Source organism: Sminthopsis crassicaudata, chromosome 5 (genome assembly GCF_048593235.1).
Source record: "Sminthopsis crassicaudata isolate SCR6 chromosome 5, ASM4859323v1, whole genome shotgun sequence".
Lineage (NCBI taxonomy): Eukaryota > Metazoa > Chordata > Mammalia > Dasyuromorphia > Dasyuridae > Sminthopsis > Sminthopsis crassicaudata.
The window spans coordinates 191,692,423-191,709,330 of record NC_133621.1 but is presented as its reverse complement, the minus strand read 5'-3'; the positions used below and the strand labels follow the sequence as shown (position 1 = coordinate 191,709,330).

At 37.5% G+C, this 16,908-nt stretch overlaps 1 protein-coding gene across 2 annotated transcripts in view; it reads left to right on the top strand.

Annotated features, from left to right (window-relative positions):
• The window catches only part of ETV6 (ETS variant transcription factor 6), a 298,560-nt gene that overhangs the window by 116,044 nt on the left and 165,608 nt on the right, over nucleotides 1-16,908 (top strand). Inside the window, exon 2 of one of the 2 annotated variants that reach the window (XM_074269166.1) lies at nucleotides 12,372-12,501. In XM_074269166.1, coding sequence (XP_074125267.1) covers nucleotides 12,372-12,501 — 130 coding nt within the window. Of the gene's footprint in view, nucleotides 1-12,368; nucleotides 12,502-16,908 lie in introns of both variants that reach the window. The other variant, XM_074269165.1, reaches the window with a different exon arrangement.

The window sequence follows — 16,908 nt, the reverse complement described above, 5'->3', positions numbered from 1 at the left end:
TCTACTGTCATTTCTAGAACTATGTCAAATAGTATTGGGGAGAGCGAGCATCTTCACTGTATTTATTTTTTTGATTTATTTGTTCAGAAAACTTCTAGCATATCCCCATGGGTTCTCCTTTACTATCCGTTCTCTTACCGTAGGTCTTCAGCAAAGGTTAAGTGGCAGCTTAATGAGCATATTGAAGATGTGTTTCTGTTCAGCTCTGGGTTGACCTTCAGAAGAACCTTCTAACCCTTAGATTAACAGGATTAGTTAATAGGAAAGAAGATTGATGAGATTTTTAGAAAGGGGGAATAAGAGAGGGAAAGGAAGAGCTATTGTTTGTTGTAAATAATGCATGATACTGCTTTACTTCCTGTCATAGAAGCTTTGCAATGGGGCTGAAGTTCAGTCTTCCTCTTGTCCAAAATTTGAGTATCATAGTGTGTGGAAACCCCCATTCCCTGGTGTCTCTGTGGTAGTAAATTGGTCACATTTTTGGTTCCTGAATGCCTGGGAGCTCTCTCTCATTTGGGAGTAGAAATTGAGAAACTATCCCTAATGGTCTTTATACCACTAAGTAGTAACTGACCCAATTCATTACTTATTATATATAGCTGCAGGCAGGAACATTACAGATTGGTTAATTGTAACAGACAAACCATTAACGTATGTGCCATTAATGGAGGAGAAAGCAGCCATAAAGAACCCCTACTTGGTCACTTTTATTGTCCTTTGAAGAAAAATTGTTTGGTTAAATCAAGTACCTCCTCTTTATGTTGTTAAAAATGGTTGAAATGAAATGAATTAGTCATTGCTTTTCAAATGACAGGGGGAAAAAGAACATTTTGAGATAAATATTTTACCAGAAATTTGTCCTGCTTGTGCAGTATGGAAAAGAAAAAGAAAAAAATAAACACCCAGTGCTTTTACCACAAGGTGATGCAACTGGCCTGCCATAATGGGGATATTCACTTGAGGATGATTTTTTTTTTTTTTTTTATCAGTGTTAGTGGATTTGCCCTAATCTCTCCACGATTTCTTGCAGTCTTCATTAGAACCATTCATGGAGGGCTGCAAGAATAGGCAGAGTTAACTTTCCCATGAAAGAATGGATGGCATGGGTTGTAACCAACCAAGGCAGGTAACATTTGCACATCAAAACTTCACTCAAAATTACAACTCTGAATTAGAAGGAATTTAGCATGATTTTGCTTGTTATGCATAAAAAACTCAAAACAAAAAATTAGAAAATTTTTATGATATTTGATTTTTGAGCTAAAAAAAGGTCATTTGTTATTAGGAAGCTTTCTGAATCCCACTAGTGTTGCTTGCCAGTTGTGTGACCTTGGGCAAATCATGCTGGACCTCACTTTCCTCATCTATAAAATTAAGATGTTGGACTTAGATGATTTTTGAAACTCCTTTCAGCTCCAAATCCATTTGTGATGCTATGAGTTACTTGGTCAATGCTCTTCAAACCAGTGTCTTTATTTATTTATTTATTCTATTTATTTATTTATTCTATTTATTCTATCTATTTATTTATTTATTTATTTATTTATTTATTTATTTATTTATTTATTTATTTATTTATTTATTTATTAGCATACTAGTCTCCAGAATTCTGGAGAAGGTATCAGTGGAATTACTTGGGAGGAAAAAAAACAAAAACAGAACAAAATAGTGGTCATGATGAGTGTCTGTTCCATCACATTCTATCTGAATTTTAAGCACATTAAAAGCAATGTGTCAGAGCTGAAAGGGGCCTACGTGTTAGCTACCACGATTGTCTGTACCCATCACATCCTTCCTGACGTGCCCTTCAGCCTCTGCTGAGCCATTTTCAGTGATGGGGAGCTTGTGAACAGCTTGGGTTCTTAGAAAGTCCTGCAGTTGAGATGAAACTGACTTCATTGTATCGCCCATTTAGCTCTGCACTCTTAAACAGGATAGAATAGTTACTCCCATTTTAAAAGAACCCACCTTCTGATATTTGAAGACCTCTATTGCATTCCCTTTTTCAGTTTTTCTCTAAGTCAGACAAGGCAGATCATTAAACTTATTTTTCCTCATGTAGAAGGGGATTCCATAGCCTTGACAACAGCTGTGGCCAGTGTGGTTTCTGGTGTCCACTGCTATTTCTTTCTCATGAGACGATCTGTAATCTCTTGGCACTTGGGAGATATTGAATGACTCCCTTTCCTCTGTCTCTGCTGTAAACCAGGATTTTTGGGTCAGTAAACACAAGTGGATGAAAAGGAGTTAAAAAAATGAAGAAATGAACATCTTGGATTTAATCCTAAGAAGGCTTTTTACTTGAGTTGTAATTTTGCTAGAATTTTAGAATACTCCATGTATAAAGATGATGATTTTGTGATCTTAACCTTTTTACTTGGCTTTGGATAAATCCTAACAGAAACGATTGCTTCTAGATGGAAGTTAGCTCAGGAAGATCCGGGTAGTCCATCCCACTAATTCCCTGTGGCTATTTTCATTGATTCCCCAAACTGTGTTCCCATTAGGATCTGCCACAATCTAGAGCAGGGAGGTTTCTAATCCTGGCAGAGATAACACATTAGATGTTTTTTGAAGAATGTCTAATTAAGACAGATGCTTAATTGTAAGACAGATTGACAACTCCATTGAGAGGAATAGTAACAGTGAGTGGAACCCCCAGCCACCACTGATATCACAGCATTGAATATCAGCTTGTCCAACATCCAGTGCTGCTAAAATGGGGGTCTGTATTTCCAGGAGTTTTTGGATTAATCCCAGAACAGTTCCCTTAAGTCTCCTGCTTCTGATAGCAGGGCGCCAAGGTGCAAGGTATAAGGAACAGTTCATTGGGCTGGGAGTTGGAAGCCAATAACTAGGTTCCTTATATAGGACTTATATTATTGAATTGAATATTATAGAATTATATTATGAATTGGTCCAAACACACACATACATACACTATACATAGATATTTTGGTGCAGGGAAACTTCCTCTGTGAAAAACACCTTCAGTGATTCAGATTGGGAACTTATTTATAGTTTTATATGGAGGGAAAGGTAGGGGCACAGAAAGGTGAAGTAATTTTTCTCATGATATCACATTCAGTTTGTGTTAGAGGTGAGAATTGGAATCTGAGTCTTCCTGACTCTAAGATGAGCCTTCTTCTAGCCACTGAGATGTAGAGCAGCCTCTCACATATATATATATATATATATATATATATATATATGTAAAATAAACAAATAAAATGTAAAAAATAAAAATAAAAAATATAATGTATAAAATAAATGGCCTCTAATTTCCCTTCAAATTTAATAGCCCCCCTTTTACATAGTAAGCAAAAATAAACGTGTCTAGTTTTTAAAAATAGTTTCTTATCCACAAGCTATCATCCTTTGTCTTACTAGAGTAATTGTAGTTAATTTATTTTCAAGTGCTCAGGTGGCCTTACAATGACTCTCCAAATTTTTAGATAAGGAAGTTGACATAAATCTGTGACCTGGTCACATTTCAGGAATATGGCAAGGAGATGATGAGTTTAATTGTATAATACACACACACACACACACACACACACACACACACCTGTATTGAGCTCTTTGCTACTTGACTTTGTTTTCCCATCCTAAAATAGGCTTTATGTGTTTCTTTTACATGTATTTCACTCTTTAGACAGGTTTGCTAGTAATGGTTCATCTGACTAGTTAATTGTACAAAGAAATGTAAAAATCCCCTCCTCCTCCCTGTTACCAAGTTATGGTTGTCCAAAGCCTCCTGCTGTGACCCAACTCTTCCATTTTTGGGTTGACACAATTTTTGCAATAGTTTTTCTCTTAAGTCATTTGAAGCACGGCTTGTTTTTTGGGCAGATTTGTATTATTCATAGAGTCTTCCTTCTCTTGAGAGGTTAAATTCCTCTGCTTTGAATTTAAAGGCCCTTAAACAGTCAGATTCCATTTATCAAAGAAAAAGTATTTACTTCTCTCCGGTTTGCATCCTGAGCTCTACATGTGCCATATTGTTCCTCCGCCTCATACAATGCTGCTTTTTACCTTCAGAAACCATGGAATAATGGAAGGAGCTCGGGGCTTAGAACCATAAGATATGAATGGGAACTGTACCTATAATTTTATTGTGAGGGGAATTCCCTGATCAGGAATGCCAATACAGATAGGCACTGTCTCTGTAATATATAGCTTTAGAAAGTTGCCTGGGGTCCAGCTTCTTACACTGTGAGTCGCAACCCTATAGGGGGTCTTGTAATTGAATGTGGGGGGGGGTCACTATAATTAAGTGACTATAATTACATATAATCACAATTAGATTTATTATCAGTAAATGTTTGAGTTGAATTCTGGTCTTCCTGAATCCTGGCCAGATACTTCATCTGCCTTATCTGAGAACTGCACTGATTTTGTGCTGCACTATCATTTATAAAAATAAAATAAGATAACATATGTCAAGTACTTTTTATACTTGTAAATACTTCTCCTTTTCCTCCTCCTCCTCCTTTTTCCTCCTTTTCTTTTTCCCTCTTCCTTCTTCCTCCTCCTTCTTTTCCTCCTCCTCCTTTCTTCATTCTTCCTGAATTCCATTATTTCATTATTCCAAATTCTCCATTATTTCCAAATGCAGTGATCTTTCCAATATTCTTTTGAAATAGGTATCACTTTTATATTTGCCATCTGATTGATTTGTCTTTCTGATGTCATAGTCTAACACCAATCAAAAGACACAGGAAGAATTTCTTAAATGCCAGGACCTGTACCTGGTATTTGATTTTTATATAATGGCCAGCACTAAAGTCAGAAAGATTTAGCTTTGAATCAGCTGGATGGCACAGTTGTAGCCAGGAATATGGCCTCAGGCCCTTCCTAGTTGTATGAACGAGCCACAGAGCATTTTTTTCTGCATCAATTGCTTCATCTCTAAGATAGGGATAATGCCAGCATTTTCCTTATAGGTGTTAGGATCATGATATTTGCAAATTATGTTACAAACCCAAAAGTGCTATGTGAGTGTTGTTTTTGTTATTTCCAGGCCCTTCCCTTCTTGAGTGACCAGAGCCACACAACTGAACTTTTTCCTTATCTAGTAAATAGGAATAGTATCTTGGAGACCGACTTGTTATTTTGAGGAAAGTCATTTGTATTAAATCTGTATCACTCTGAGCTATTACTCATACTGCATTCCACCCACAAATGCAGAGAGCATCGACCTGAACAGCCACAAACTTTTTTTTTTTTTACTCATCTTGACATTCACGGCAGACTTCTGGTTTTAGGAAGTGACCAGTGAATGGTAGAAAAGGAGTAGCAGTTTCAGCTCCTAATTATAGAAAGCTCTAAAGCTTGCAAAGTCCTTCCCTTACTTTACTGTACCTGTTCTGTGAAGTAGATGGTGTTACTGATGCTTGGTTTACATATGGGAAAACTGAGGCTCCCTCCCCCTTCCTTCCTTCCTTCCTTCCTTCCTCCCTCCCTCCCTTCCTTCCTCCCTCCCTCCCTCCCTCCTTCCCTCCCTTCCTTCCTCCCTCCCTCCCTCCCTCCCTTCCTTCCCTCCCTCTCTTTCTCCCTCCCTTCCTTCCCTTCCTCCCTCCCTTCCTCCCTTCCTCCCTTCTTCCTTTCCTCCCTTCTTCCTTTCCTCCCTTCTTCCTTTCCTCCCTTCTTCCTTTCCTCCCTTCCTCCCTTCCTTCCTTCCTTCCTTCCTTCCTTCCTTCCTTCCTTCCTTCCTTCCTTCCTTCCTTCCTTCCTTCCTTCCTTCCTTCCTTCCTTCCTTCCTTCCTTCCTTCCTTCCTTCCTTCCTTCCTTCCTTCCTTTCTTCCTCCCTTCCTCCCTTCCTCCCTTCGTTCCTTCCTCCCTCCCTCCCTCCCTGTTTCTGTGTGTTTGTCTCTTTATCTCTGTCTTTTTCTCTCTGTTTCTCTCTCCCCCACCTCCTTCCTTCCCTCCCTCCTTCCTTCTCTCTCTCTGACTCTATCTCTTTTTCTGTCTCTCTTTCTCTCTTTCTCCCTTCCCCTCCCTCCCCACCCCCCTTCTAGAATTGTAGAAGGTTATAGGTAAAGTGTTAGTTTATTTCATTTTGCCCCTTGCTTTACAAAAAGAGAAAACTGCAGTTTGCAAAAGTTGAAATGACTGGTGGAGCTCCCATTTAGAGAAGCCTGATGTTAGGAGCAGAGCTGCACCTGGAAGTTGCATCTCCTGATTTATAGCCCGATATTCTTTCTACAGGGTTATTATTTATGTCATTTTTTAAAAGGAGATAAAAAGCCTTCAGTGGTATGTGTGCTTTAAGAAAAACCCTTTCATGGCATAGTGGAAAGCAGTCTAGATTTGGGGCTGAGGATGTGGGTTGAAATCTGTGCCCATAAAGGATGTGACCTCAGGAAGGATATCCCAGCCTTTCTGGCCTCAGTATGCTCACCTGTAAATGAAGGGATTGGACTAAATGATCTCCAGAGGGGGCTTCCAGTTCTAAATCTGGGATTCCGTGACCACGAAAGAGCAAACTATCACCTCAAGAGTTGTCAGCTTCCCCAAAGTTACAGCTTTGACTCTTGGATGAACAGTCTTTTGAATGGGACTTCAGAGAAAAGAAACAATATTTCTGGTGTGGGACTTGGTTTAAGGCCTCCTATCTGTATGTGTCCATGGTGCCAGATGTACAGAAAAGTGAGCAAAGCTGACTTTTTTCAGCATTTTTATTCCACTATTTCATGTCCTACAGGCATAAATTTTATATGATTATAGCAAGAATAACTTGTTTTTATTAAAGTATTTTAGAACAGACTTCAAGGGGAAAAAACTCCCCATAAATTTGGATTATTTTGCAAAAGTAAGATTTATTTGCTTTAAAGTAGACAGATTTTTGATCATTTCAGCCCTTAACTTTATAAAACTAAGTGAATGATTTTCATTAGTTTACTATCTATGAGATTCTATTTAATCTGAAGTAAAATGTGTATATATGTGTATATGTGTATATATAAATATATATTGTATATATCTGTAATAATCTAAAATATCTTTTTTAAAAAATCATAAAAGATCTAGCCTTCCCTTCCCCTTTCCCTTCCCTTTCCTCTTCCCCTTCCCCTTCCCCTTCCCCTTCCCCTTCCCCTTCCCCTTCCCCTTCTCCCATATCCTAGGACTGCTCTCTTTCCAGTATATTATAACTTCTCTGCAAAAAACCCCCCAGAAGCACATCATATTATAAAAGGATACTCAGGCTCCCCCATTTATTATATATAAATGTGGGTCTTTGCAATAGTCAGACTATGAAAAGCTCTGAAGACTCATATCCAGGAATGAATGAATGAATGAATGATGTCAGTCATTCGCATAGGAATAGGGACATCACCCCCTCATAATTAACTCTTGAATGGGTATTTCAGTCACCTGCTGCACATAGCCCCATTACTCCGTTCTCCCAGGTGGGATATAGATTGAACCATTACACCATATTTAAAAATGAAATTTAGTTGACAATTGGCTTTGTCTCAGCTTTTCCAAATAGGTCTGTAGATACACATTTAAATATACTAAGGTAGCATCATATTTAAGGAAAACATGTACATTTTGTAGAATCCAGATGTCTTTTCTTAATAAAAGAATCTATTTTTAAGATTTTTCTATTCCTTAATTTGTTTAAAGCCAGGGCACAAGAGTACTATATAAAGCCTTCCTAAAACAGGACATATTTTCACCTCCAGAGGAGTGGATCAGCAAGCCTGCTTTACTTAAGTAGAAACAAGGGATTCCGAAGCATTCTATTTTGTCCAAAGGCGAACTGAATCTGTGACTTTCATTGGCCCTTGATCGTTGGGAAAGGAAAGGTTGCCTCAGTTTCTGTACTTTGCCTTGCTTCTATATGCATGCTCATTTCTCTCTCTCTTCCTTTTCCTTTTTCCCCAAAGTCCTCTCTGTAAGTTTTAGTTCTACTTTCTATTCTTGGGCCATACAGCACCTAGTACACCTTTTAAATATAATTTGTTCCCCTCAGTCCAAATTTTGGGCATTAATGATCTTCCAAATGGAAATGTTTTCCTTTCATTTAGCCACTTTGATCTCTGTGAATTTTGAGATAATTTTTTTTTTGTAGCATCCAAACAATATTATCACATTGTATATAATATATATGTATATAATGTATATAATGACACCCAAGGATTAAATGAAATAACTCACTGTCCTAAAACATTTTAAAGTATGTAGAATACTTTCCTCAAAACAGCCCTATAAGTTAAGTATAAGTATCATTTAATTATATAAATATGTATACATATATTGGATTTAACCTATATTTTAAAATGTTTAACATATATTGGATTATTTGCCATCTAGGAGAGGGGATGGGGAGAAGGGGAAAATTTGGAACACAGGATTTTGCAAGGGTTGATGTTGAAAAATTATCCATGCATATGTTTTGAAAATAAAAAGCTTCAACAAAAAAATAAAGATAAAAAGTATTATTATCATTACTCTCATTTTTATGTGAGAAAAAAGGTGCCCAGAGGGGTTCAGTGTCTTGCCCCAAATCACACAGCAGAGATAATGACAGTTCATAATAATAGTTCACATTTCTGTAGTGCTTTCTGTGTGCCAGGCACTGAGTTGAGCACTTTTAAATGATGATCACATTTTATCCTCATAATAATTCTGAGAGATTGATGCTGTTACTACCTCCATAGATGGGACAATTGAGACAAACAGGGGTCAAGGACCTCTAGAACTTGGGCGAAACTGTTGCAAGAAGCTTGGTTATGTGGATACATAGAGCCAGTCAGGAATTCCTCAGATTTAAAATGATGATTTTTATTGATAATGATAAGGAGGAGGAAGATGAAGAATACTGCATGTTGTTCAGAGTATGAATGTTACCTATTTGGATTGTTGGTAATGAGCTTGAGCATTTGAGATGGTTTTTCAGAAGAGTGAAAATCACATTGAACCTCAGGATCACTTGCCCTTTCTGGATCTGGCGTTAAGCTCATACATCTATGATTAAAAGGAACCTCAAAGACCGTGAGTCCAACTCTTACAGAGGAGAATATTGAGTTCCAGAGATTTAAATAACCTTCCACAGATTCCATGGGTAGTCCAGAAATTGGAGATTTGAACCTAGCTCTTCTGATATCAGAGATAGAGCTTGGGAAAGGGAAAGGAGAAATTATTGTCTCACTCATAAGACTATTTAGATAAACGCATGACTAAATTTTGTAGGGGTTAACATAATCCATTACATAACATCCATCTTCCTTCTATTTTAGCGTATATATCTGGTAGTGGTTTTGGGGGGGGGCGGTGATAAAGGGAAATAATACTTGTTGAATGTGTTTTCTTTCACTTTTGCAAAAACCCTTAAAGCTATTTTAAAATCTAGAACCAATAGTATAGATGTTATCTAGAACAAAGCTTCTTAAACTGTGGATCGTGACCCTGTATAGTGTTGTGTAACTGAATGGGGGGGGGGGCATGAAATTATGCTTTATTATCAGTAAATATTTGATTTGCATACCTGTTTTATATCTCTGTGTACCTGGAATGGCATAAACATTTCTCTGATAAACTTAAGAAGAATGAGATGGAAGAAAAATCATTAGAGAGCAGGAAATGTGTGAATCAGACAGAAAACCAAAATGGACTAGGTATGTTCACATTTGTGAACATAGAATATGGACGTGGAGCTGGAAGGAACTTCAGAGGTCCTCCAAGCCAAAGCACCTCATTTTGCCAGTGAGCAAACTGAAACCCCAGAAGGCGCAATGATTAGTGGCAAGTTATGAGATGTGAAACCAGATTCTGAAACTTCTAAACAAATCTTTTCCCTCTCCACTCAAATCACTTGCATTTCTGAAGTTGTATAATAAAGCAGTTTACTGAACATAGAAATCCATCATTTCCTGTGGCATGAGGGATGTAACCCTTTGTTAAATTTTCCCCATCGATATCGGGGGAAGTTGGGCAGCATGAAAAATCGGGTGGATTTGTTGTTTTGTTGATTATTTAGACTTAAGAAAGTGATGGAGAAAATGTTAATAATGTAGATTAACTATAAAAAGGTGTCTGAGCACAGTACATTTTTTCAGTATTTCCCAGCATACCACGTTACATCTCTTGGAGCCTCCCGACAGCCCTAGGAAGTAGTCATTTTTCCATCCCAACTGACTCTTCATGACCCCTTTTGAGGTTCTCTTAGCAGAGATTCTGGAGGGGTTTGTTATTTCCTTCTCCAGCTCCTTTTCCAGGAGGGGAACTGAAGCAGACGGGTTCAGTGCCTTGCCCAGGTTACAGTTTGTAAGTATCCCAGACTTCCTGACTAGGCCCAGGTCTCTGTTCCCTATTCCCTAACTGAAGTAGGTCCTAGGGACAGTATTAGCCGGGGTTACCCTACCCATGAGTGGAATGAGGCTCTAGGGGCTGTCTTGACCCTGGTGTTGATGTAGGAAGTGAGTGTTGAAAATGGGAATCAACCTTTGTCTTGCCTGACTTTTAAGTCCCTTCATCTTTGTTTTCTGGCTTCCTGCACAAAGGAGATTATTTCATCTCTGGGTGATCCTTCATTGGGTGTCTTGTATGTGATAGAAATCTAGTCCCTAGGCTTAAAGGGATCTTGTAAAACAGCTCTAGCTTCCAAGGTAGACTTTTTTTTGGCTTCTCGAATAAAATCTCAGCTCAGAATTTGACTAGAAACGAATTCATTTTCCCTTTCCCTTCCTCCCTCTCCTCTCCTCCTTTTTCCCCCTCTCCTTTTCCCTTCCCCTTTCCCTCTCGAGCTCTTTCTTTCTCTCCTCTTTTATTTTTATTTCCTTCCCCCTCCCTCCTCAGCTGTAAAATAAAGTAGTTGGAGTACATGATCTTCTGCAACTCCAATTTCCTATCATTCTGTTTCTTTCTACCATTTCTGTTCTTCCAGTTTGAAATCTAGAATTCCTTGAAGAATGATGGTTTTGTCCTCCTCCCTCATATTTTCAAATGTGACTGGAGCATAATCTCCATTGAGCACATGATATGTATGAATTGGCTTGGATTTTTCTTCTTCTTCTTCTGAAGACAAATAGACTATTTCTGTTAAAAAAAAAAAAAAAAGTATAACTTCCTATTTTGTATAATTACCAAAATATCACTTTCTGTTATTTTTAGGTTTTTGTTTGTTTTTATTTTCACAATGACATATTGTAGATTTTTCTTGCATGGTTCTGTTTATGGTAGCTTGGTTAGTAAATCAAAGTTGTATTCAAAATTCTTTATATCAGTTTGGGAACATTCTAAGATGGGGGAAGGAGAATTTCCTGATGGGGATGAGGTGTTTAGTGAACAGATTGCATTGACATAAAAGTGGTATTTTATTCTTTTGTATCATATTTTTACTTGAGGGCAGGGGGGGAAGAATCCTTCCTACCCTCACCAGATTTATTTATATTCAAGGCATGGTGCTAAACCCTTGGGGGGGGGGTTGAAGGCATTTATTCTTTTTCATTTGGCAAATACTGGTTGTTTGGAGTTTAGCTATGGAGCTAAGAAAAAGTTTTTTTTCTCTTTCCTTATTAGGTCAAATGAATATATCCAGTTAAACTTAATTCTGGAAATTTACCACATGAAGGAAGAAAAAAGATGATTTTGGACATATGGGAATTATTAGGAAGAGATAATTTTTAATATTGTAAAATTTTACTTGTCATAAAGGACAGCTCCATGTTATGGGAGTTTTTTTGGGGAGGTACCAATTTAAACTGTTAGGTTTAAAAAAAAAAAAAAAGATTTTTGCAAACAGATTATTTACCATATACATATAGATATATATGCCACTATAAGCTCTATTGCATGATTTTAGAACTCTACTTTAGGAAATTGTTAGTTTTAATACAATAATAATAAATTGGAACAGATTTTGAGAAGCTACTACTTAACCCCTATTACTGAAAACCTTCCCTTCATTCCTGTCTTACTTTACCCAAAGGAAACCCACAAGGGTATCTATTTTTCCATTTCAAAAGGAAAAAAAAAGCCTCCCAATGTTACCCTATAAACTATAAACTCTAGGGAATCTGAAAATCGGCCTCCTTATTGGTTGGAATATAGGCCACACTACTTTAAATCAGATCTTATTGAAAGGAAAATGAATATATAGGAATACCCAAATAATTTTTGTAGGCCACATTCATGTGTTATTCAGGCCAGATTAAGGAAAGCAGAGTCGTGGGGGGTTAGACCAATCGGGCATGGGAAATCTTCATAGGAAGCAGCAGATGATAATAATAGGGAATCTTGGGCTGACCCCATCCATGAAATGCCTCCCACTCCCCCCATTGCTTTCACACCTCCACTCCAAGGCTCACATTGTCCTTCTTTCTCCCTCTCCCCTCTTTTCTTGCTCTTATTTTTAACAGCAGGAGAGAATTTCCTACACCCCTCCAGAGAGCCCGGTGCCAAATTATACTTCTTCCTCAACTCCTCTTCATGTTCCAGTGCCTCAACCCATCAGGATGGAGGAGGACTCTATCAGACTGCCTGCACATCTGCGTGAGTGTTGTAAAGCCCCGGGGAGGTTCCCCTTGAGGGAGGGAAGGGCTGAGGACAGAGCCAGAGGGCTATAGGAGTGACAGGAAGGTGGAACTTGTGCTGAACTCCCCTTGGGAAAGGGGAATCTGGAATTTGTTTCTCAGGTCTTTGGTTGCTATGAAGTCTTTTCTGCCTCTTCCTAAATGACTTGGAATAGGGCACATGTCCCTCTTCCCAAGTTATTTAAAAAAAAAAAAATACTTTTGACCAAAAAAAAAAAAAAAAAATAGAATCTGAAAATATACAAAACATTTTAGAGTTAACTAGTATTCCTGGCTAAATGATCCTGAGAATTTAAACCTTTTTGGATCACACCTTGACTTTATTTCTGAGACTGCTGTTTCCTTTTTCTCTCCTTCTTGAGTCTGATTTTATCCTTGTTTTTGTTTTTGTTTTTTTTTTTTTTTTTGTTTATTTTTTTTAAAGATTTCTTGTTCTTCTCCCATTTGAAAACCAGTTTTCCTTTTCTTATGCCTTTTCTTCCCTTCTTTTCCTTGGCTTGAATCTGCCTCCTTAGCTTTTTCTCATTATTGGACCAGCCCTTTTAGGCCAATCAGCCAATGGCTTTCTCTCTCTCTCTCTCTCTCTCTTTTAAATAAATCTTACAGACACTTTCACTGATATGGGAGACTATTTATGCTGACTCATCCATGTCACCTAGTAGTCCCTGAAGCAAGTAACATACCTATCACTTTATCCTGTGCTGCCACTGAGCCCAGGTGCTAACATTTGGTTTAAGGGTATCTAGAAAAGTTAAATCACTCGATTGCTGTTGTGGATAGATGGCCAGCAGCATTTCTGCCTCCCTAAGTGCCTCAGAAGGCCAGTCCAATTGTGAAAGGCACAAGTCCAGGACTGATAGGGCCCTGGGACTTGGCTTGGTTGATTTTGGGCTTCCTTCACTGGTTTCTGCCCTTTTCTGCACAGATATAATATGTTGTGATCTTGTTAAATATGTATGAGTATTACACATGCATGTATATATACCTATGCATATAAATGTATATACATTATTAATACACACTTAAAAATTCTATATGAGTGTATATAATCTGTGATATATATAAAATACTTATGTGTTTATTTATAGACATATAGAACCACCATTAGAGTGAGTAGATACATGTGTATACACACACACAAACATATATATACTTGATTCAGTGGGACAACTTTCAGTCATCTTTTCATCCCACATCATCATCATGAATTTACTAAATAGCCACTCTGGGCCAGGTGGGTACTGTACTAAGGTTTGGAAACATAGAGGCAAACAGCACTCATTGCTCTCAAGGAATTCACAGTTTATTGAGAGTTTTAAAATCTTCCCCTGAGAATCCATAAAATATGTTGGGGGGGGGGGGCACACGCTTCCTTCAGATCTCTTGCCATTGCATGGAAACCAGTGGAGCTTGCAGTCTGTTCATCAAAGGATCATAGAACCAAAGCCCTTGGGGATGCTATATCTAGTCCAGCCTTTTCATTTTTCTCGGAGGAAATTATGAGCAATGGAAGTGTTAGAAAGTAGGATTTGAACTAAGATCTTGCTCCAAAGCCATGCTATTTATATTGCATCACCTCCGTCTCAGTTATCTCTCTCTTTTTTTAAATTTTAAAACTTCTAATTTTCAAAACATATGCACAGATAGTTTTTCAACATTGAACCTTGCATAGCCTTGTGTTTCAGATTTTCCCCTCCTTCCCCCCATCCCCTCCCCTAGATTTCAAGCAATCCAATGTATGTTAAACATGTTAAAATATATGTTAAATCCAATATGTGTAAATGTTTACACAATTCTCTTGCCGCACAAGAAAAATCAGATCAAAAAGGAAAGAATTTGAGTAAGAAAACAAAACGTAAGCGAACATCAACAAAAAGAGTGAGAACATTATGTTTTGGTCCATGTTCAGTTCCCACAGTCCTCTTTTTGGTATACATGGCTCTCTTCATCTCAGTTATCTCCTGATCTTTGTGGCAGGACTGTTTTATGATCTTTCTGAGGCTATTTTTTTTTTCTCCCTGAATATGTTGTTGACATGATGCTGCTGGCTATTCATACCCACCAACTTTTTCTATATTGCCTTTTTGGTGACCTTTAATTTTAAAGTATTGGACACTGTATTCAGACGTGTAACAACAAAACAATATTGAAGAAAAGTGTTTTTCAAAAGATTGATCTTTGCTTTAGAGAAAACCTGGAATTATTAAATGGATAGTTCATATTTTCTAAAATAGTTCAACTGGCTTCTCTCTGTCTAGTTCAGTGTCCATCAGTAGTATCTGCCCAAGATGAAAGGTACCACGCGTAATCCATTAGGCACATATTTTAAGCCTGGACAGTCGGCATTCTTCTAGGTGCTTCAGGTGTGGATAGTCAGGCTGAGCTCTTTGAGAGCATGGATCTTGCTCAGGAAGCTCTGCTGTAACTGGAATCGATGTCATTAGTTCAGTGCCGTCAGTAAATAGGGGCATCTGGGGGAACTCACCATCCTGAGGGTTTTCCTCTTTCATTTGGGTGCTTTGTTGAACATCTTCCATAACTGTAGTAAAAATTTATGTTAAGAATGTCTCTCGCTCTTTGTTTTATGCTTTACTTGACATTATTCATCAAAATGTCACTGAATAAAATTATTTCTATTACTTCTTTCCTTTTTTTTTTTATTATATATATATATATATATATATATATATATATATATATATATATATATATATATATTATAATATTATCCCTTGTATTCATTTTTCCAAATTACCCCCCCTCCCTCTATTCCCTCCCCCCGACGACAGGCAATACCATACATTTTACATGTGTTACAATATAGTCTAGGTACAATACATGTGTGCGAATATCATTTTCTTGTTGCACAATAAACATTAGAATCCGAAGGTACATGCAACCTGGGCAGACAGATATTAGTGCTAACAATTTTCATTCCCCTCCCAGTGTTTGTTCTCTGGGTGCAGCTACCTCTGTCCATCATTGATCAACTGGAAGTGAGTTGGATCTTCTTTATGTTGAAGATTTCCACTTCCATCAGAATACATCCTCATACAGTATTGTTGTTGAAGTGTACAGTGATCTTCTGGTTCTGCTCATTTCACTCAGCATCAGTTGATTTAAGTCTCTCCAGGCCTCTCTATATTCCTCCTGCTGGTCATTTCTTACCGAGCAATAATATTCCATAACCTTCATATACCACAATTTACCCAACCATTCTCCAACTGATGGACATCCATTCATCTTCCAGTTTCTAGCTACAACAAAAAGAGCTGCCACAAACATTTTGGCACATATATGTCTCTTTCCGCTCTTTAGTATTTCTTTGGGATATAATCCCAGTAGTAGCGCTGCTGGGTCAAAGGGTATGCACAGTTTGATAACTTTTTGGGCATAATTCCAGATTGCTCTCCAGAATGGCTGGATTCTTTTGCAACTCCACCAGCAATGTATTAGTGTCCCAATTTCCCCACATCCCCTCCAACATTTGTCATTATTTGTTCCTGTCATCTCAGCCAATCTGACAGGTGTGTAGTGGTATCTCAGAGTGGTCTTAATTTGCATTTCTCTGATCAGTAGTGATTTGGAACACTCTTTCATGTGAGTGGATATAGTTTCAATTTCTTCCTCTGAGAATTGTCTGTTCATATCCTTTGACCATTTATCAATTGGAGAATGGTTCGGTTTCTTATAAATTATGGTCAGTTCTCTATATATTTTGGAAATGAGACCTTTGTCAGAACCTTTGTTTTTAAAAATATTTTCCCAATTTGTTACTTCCCTTCTAATCTTGTTTGCATTAGTATTATTTGTACAGAAACTTTTTAGTTTGATGTAATCAAAATCTTCTATTTCTATTACTTCTTTCAAGGAATCTTGTATGACTTTGGCATCTGCATAGGAAATACCTTTATGTAAAAGAGCCTTTAAGATATTATTTTTTCATTCTAAATGTTTTTTAAAATTGTTTTTGATAGTTCTACATAAAATATAGATACTGTTACCTTATCTTGGAGAAGAAATAGAATCTGGAATAAAGGCTCTTTACGGTCATCTTAGAGACTTAACCTGTCATGACTGGAGGCAGATTGAGGAAAGAAAGGACTAAAAGAACTTCTTACACGAGAGAACAAATTAATGAGAAAAAGAGTCTAGAGAGAGAATTCTTGAGAGCACTGAAATTAATTCTTTTCCTGTGGAGAAGATATGTGGAAGAGAACTATTGAGGGTACATGGTACAGCTCTTCTGAGAGAGATTAAGTGGTGACACTATTTCCAGAGTTGAAAGACATCAATAATTATAGTCAGTGGTGGGAAGTGACTCTGGAGATAGTCTTTCTGTGATATATTATTAAAATGTTTATAT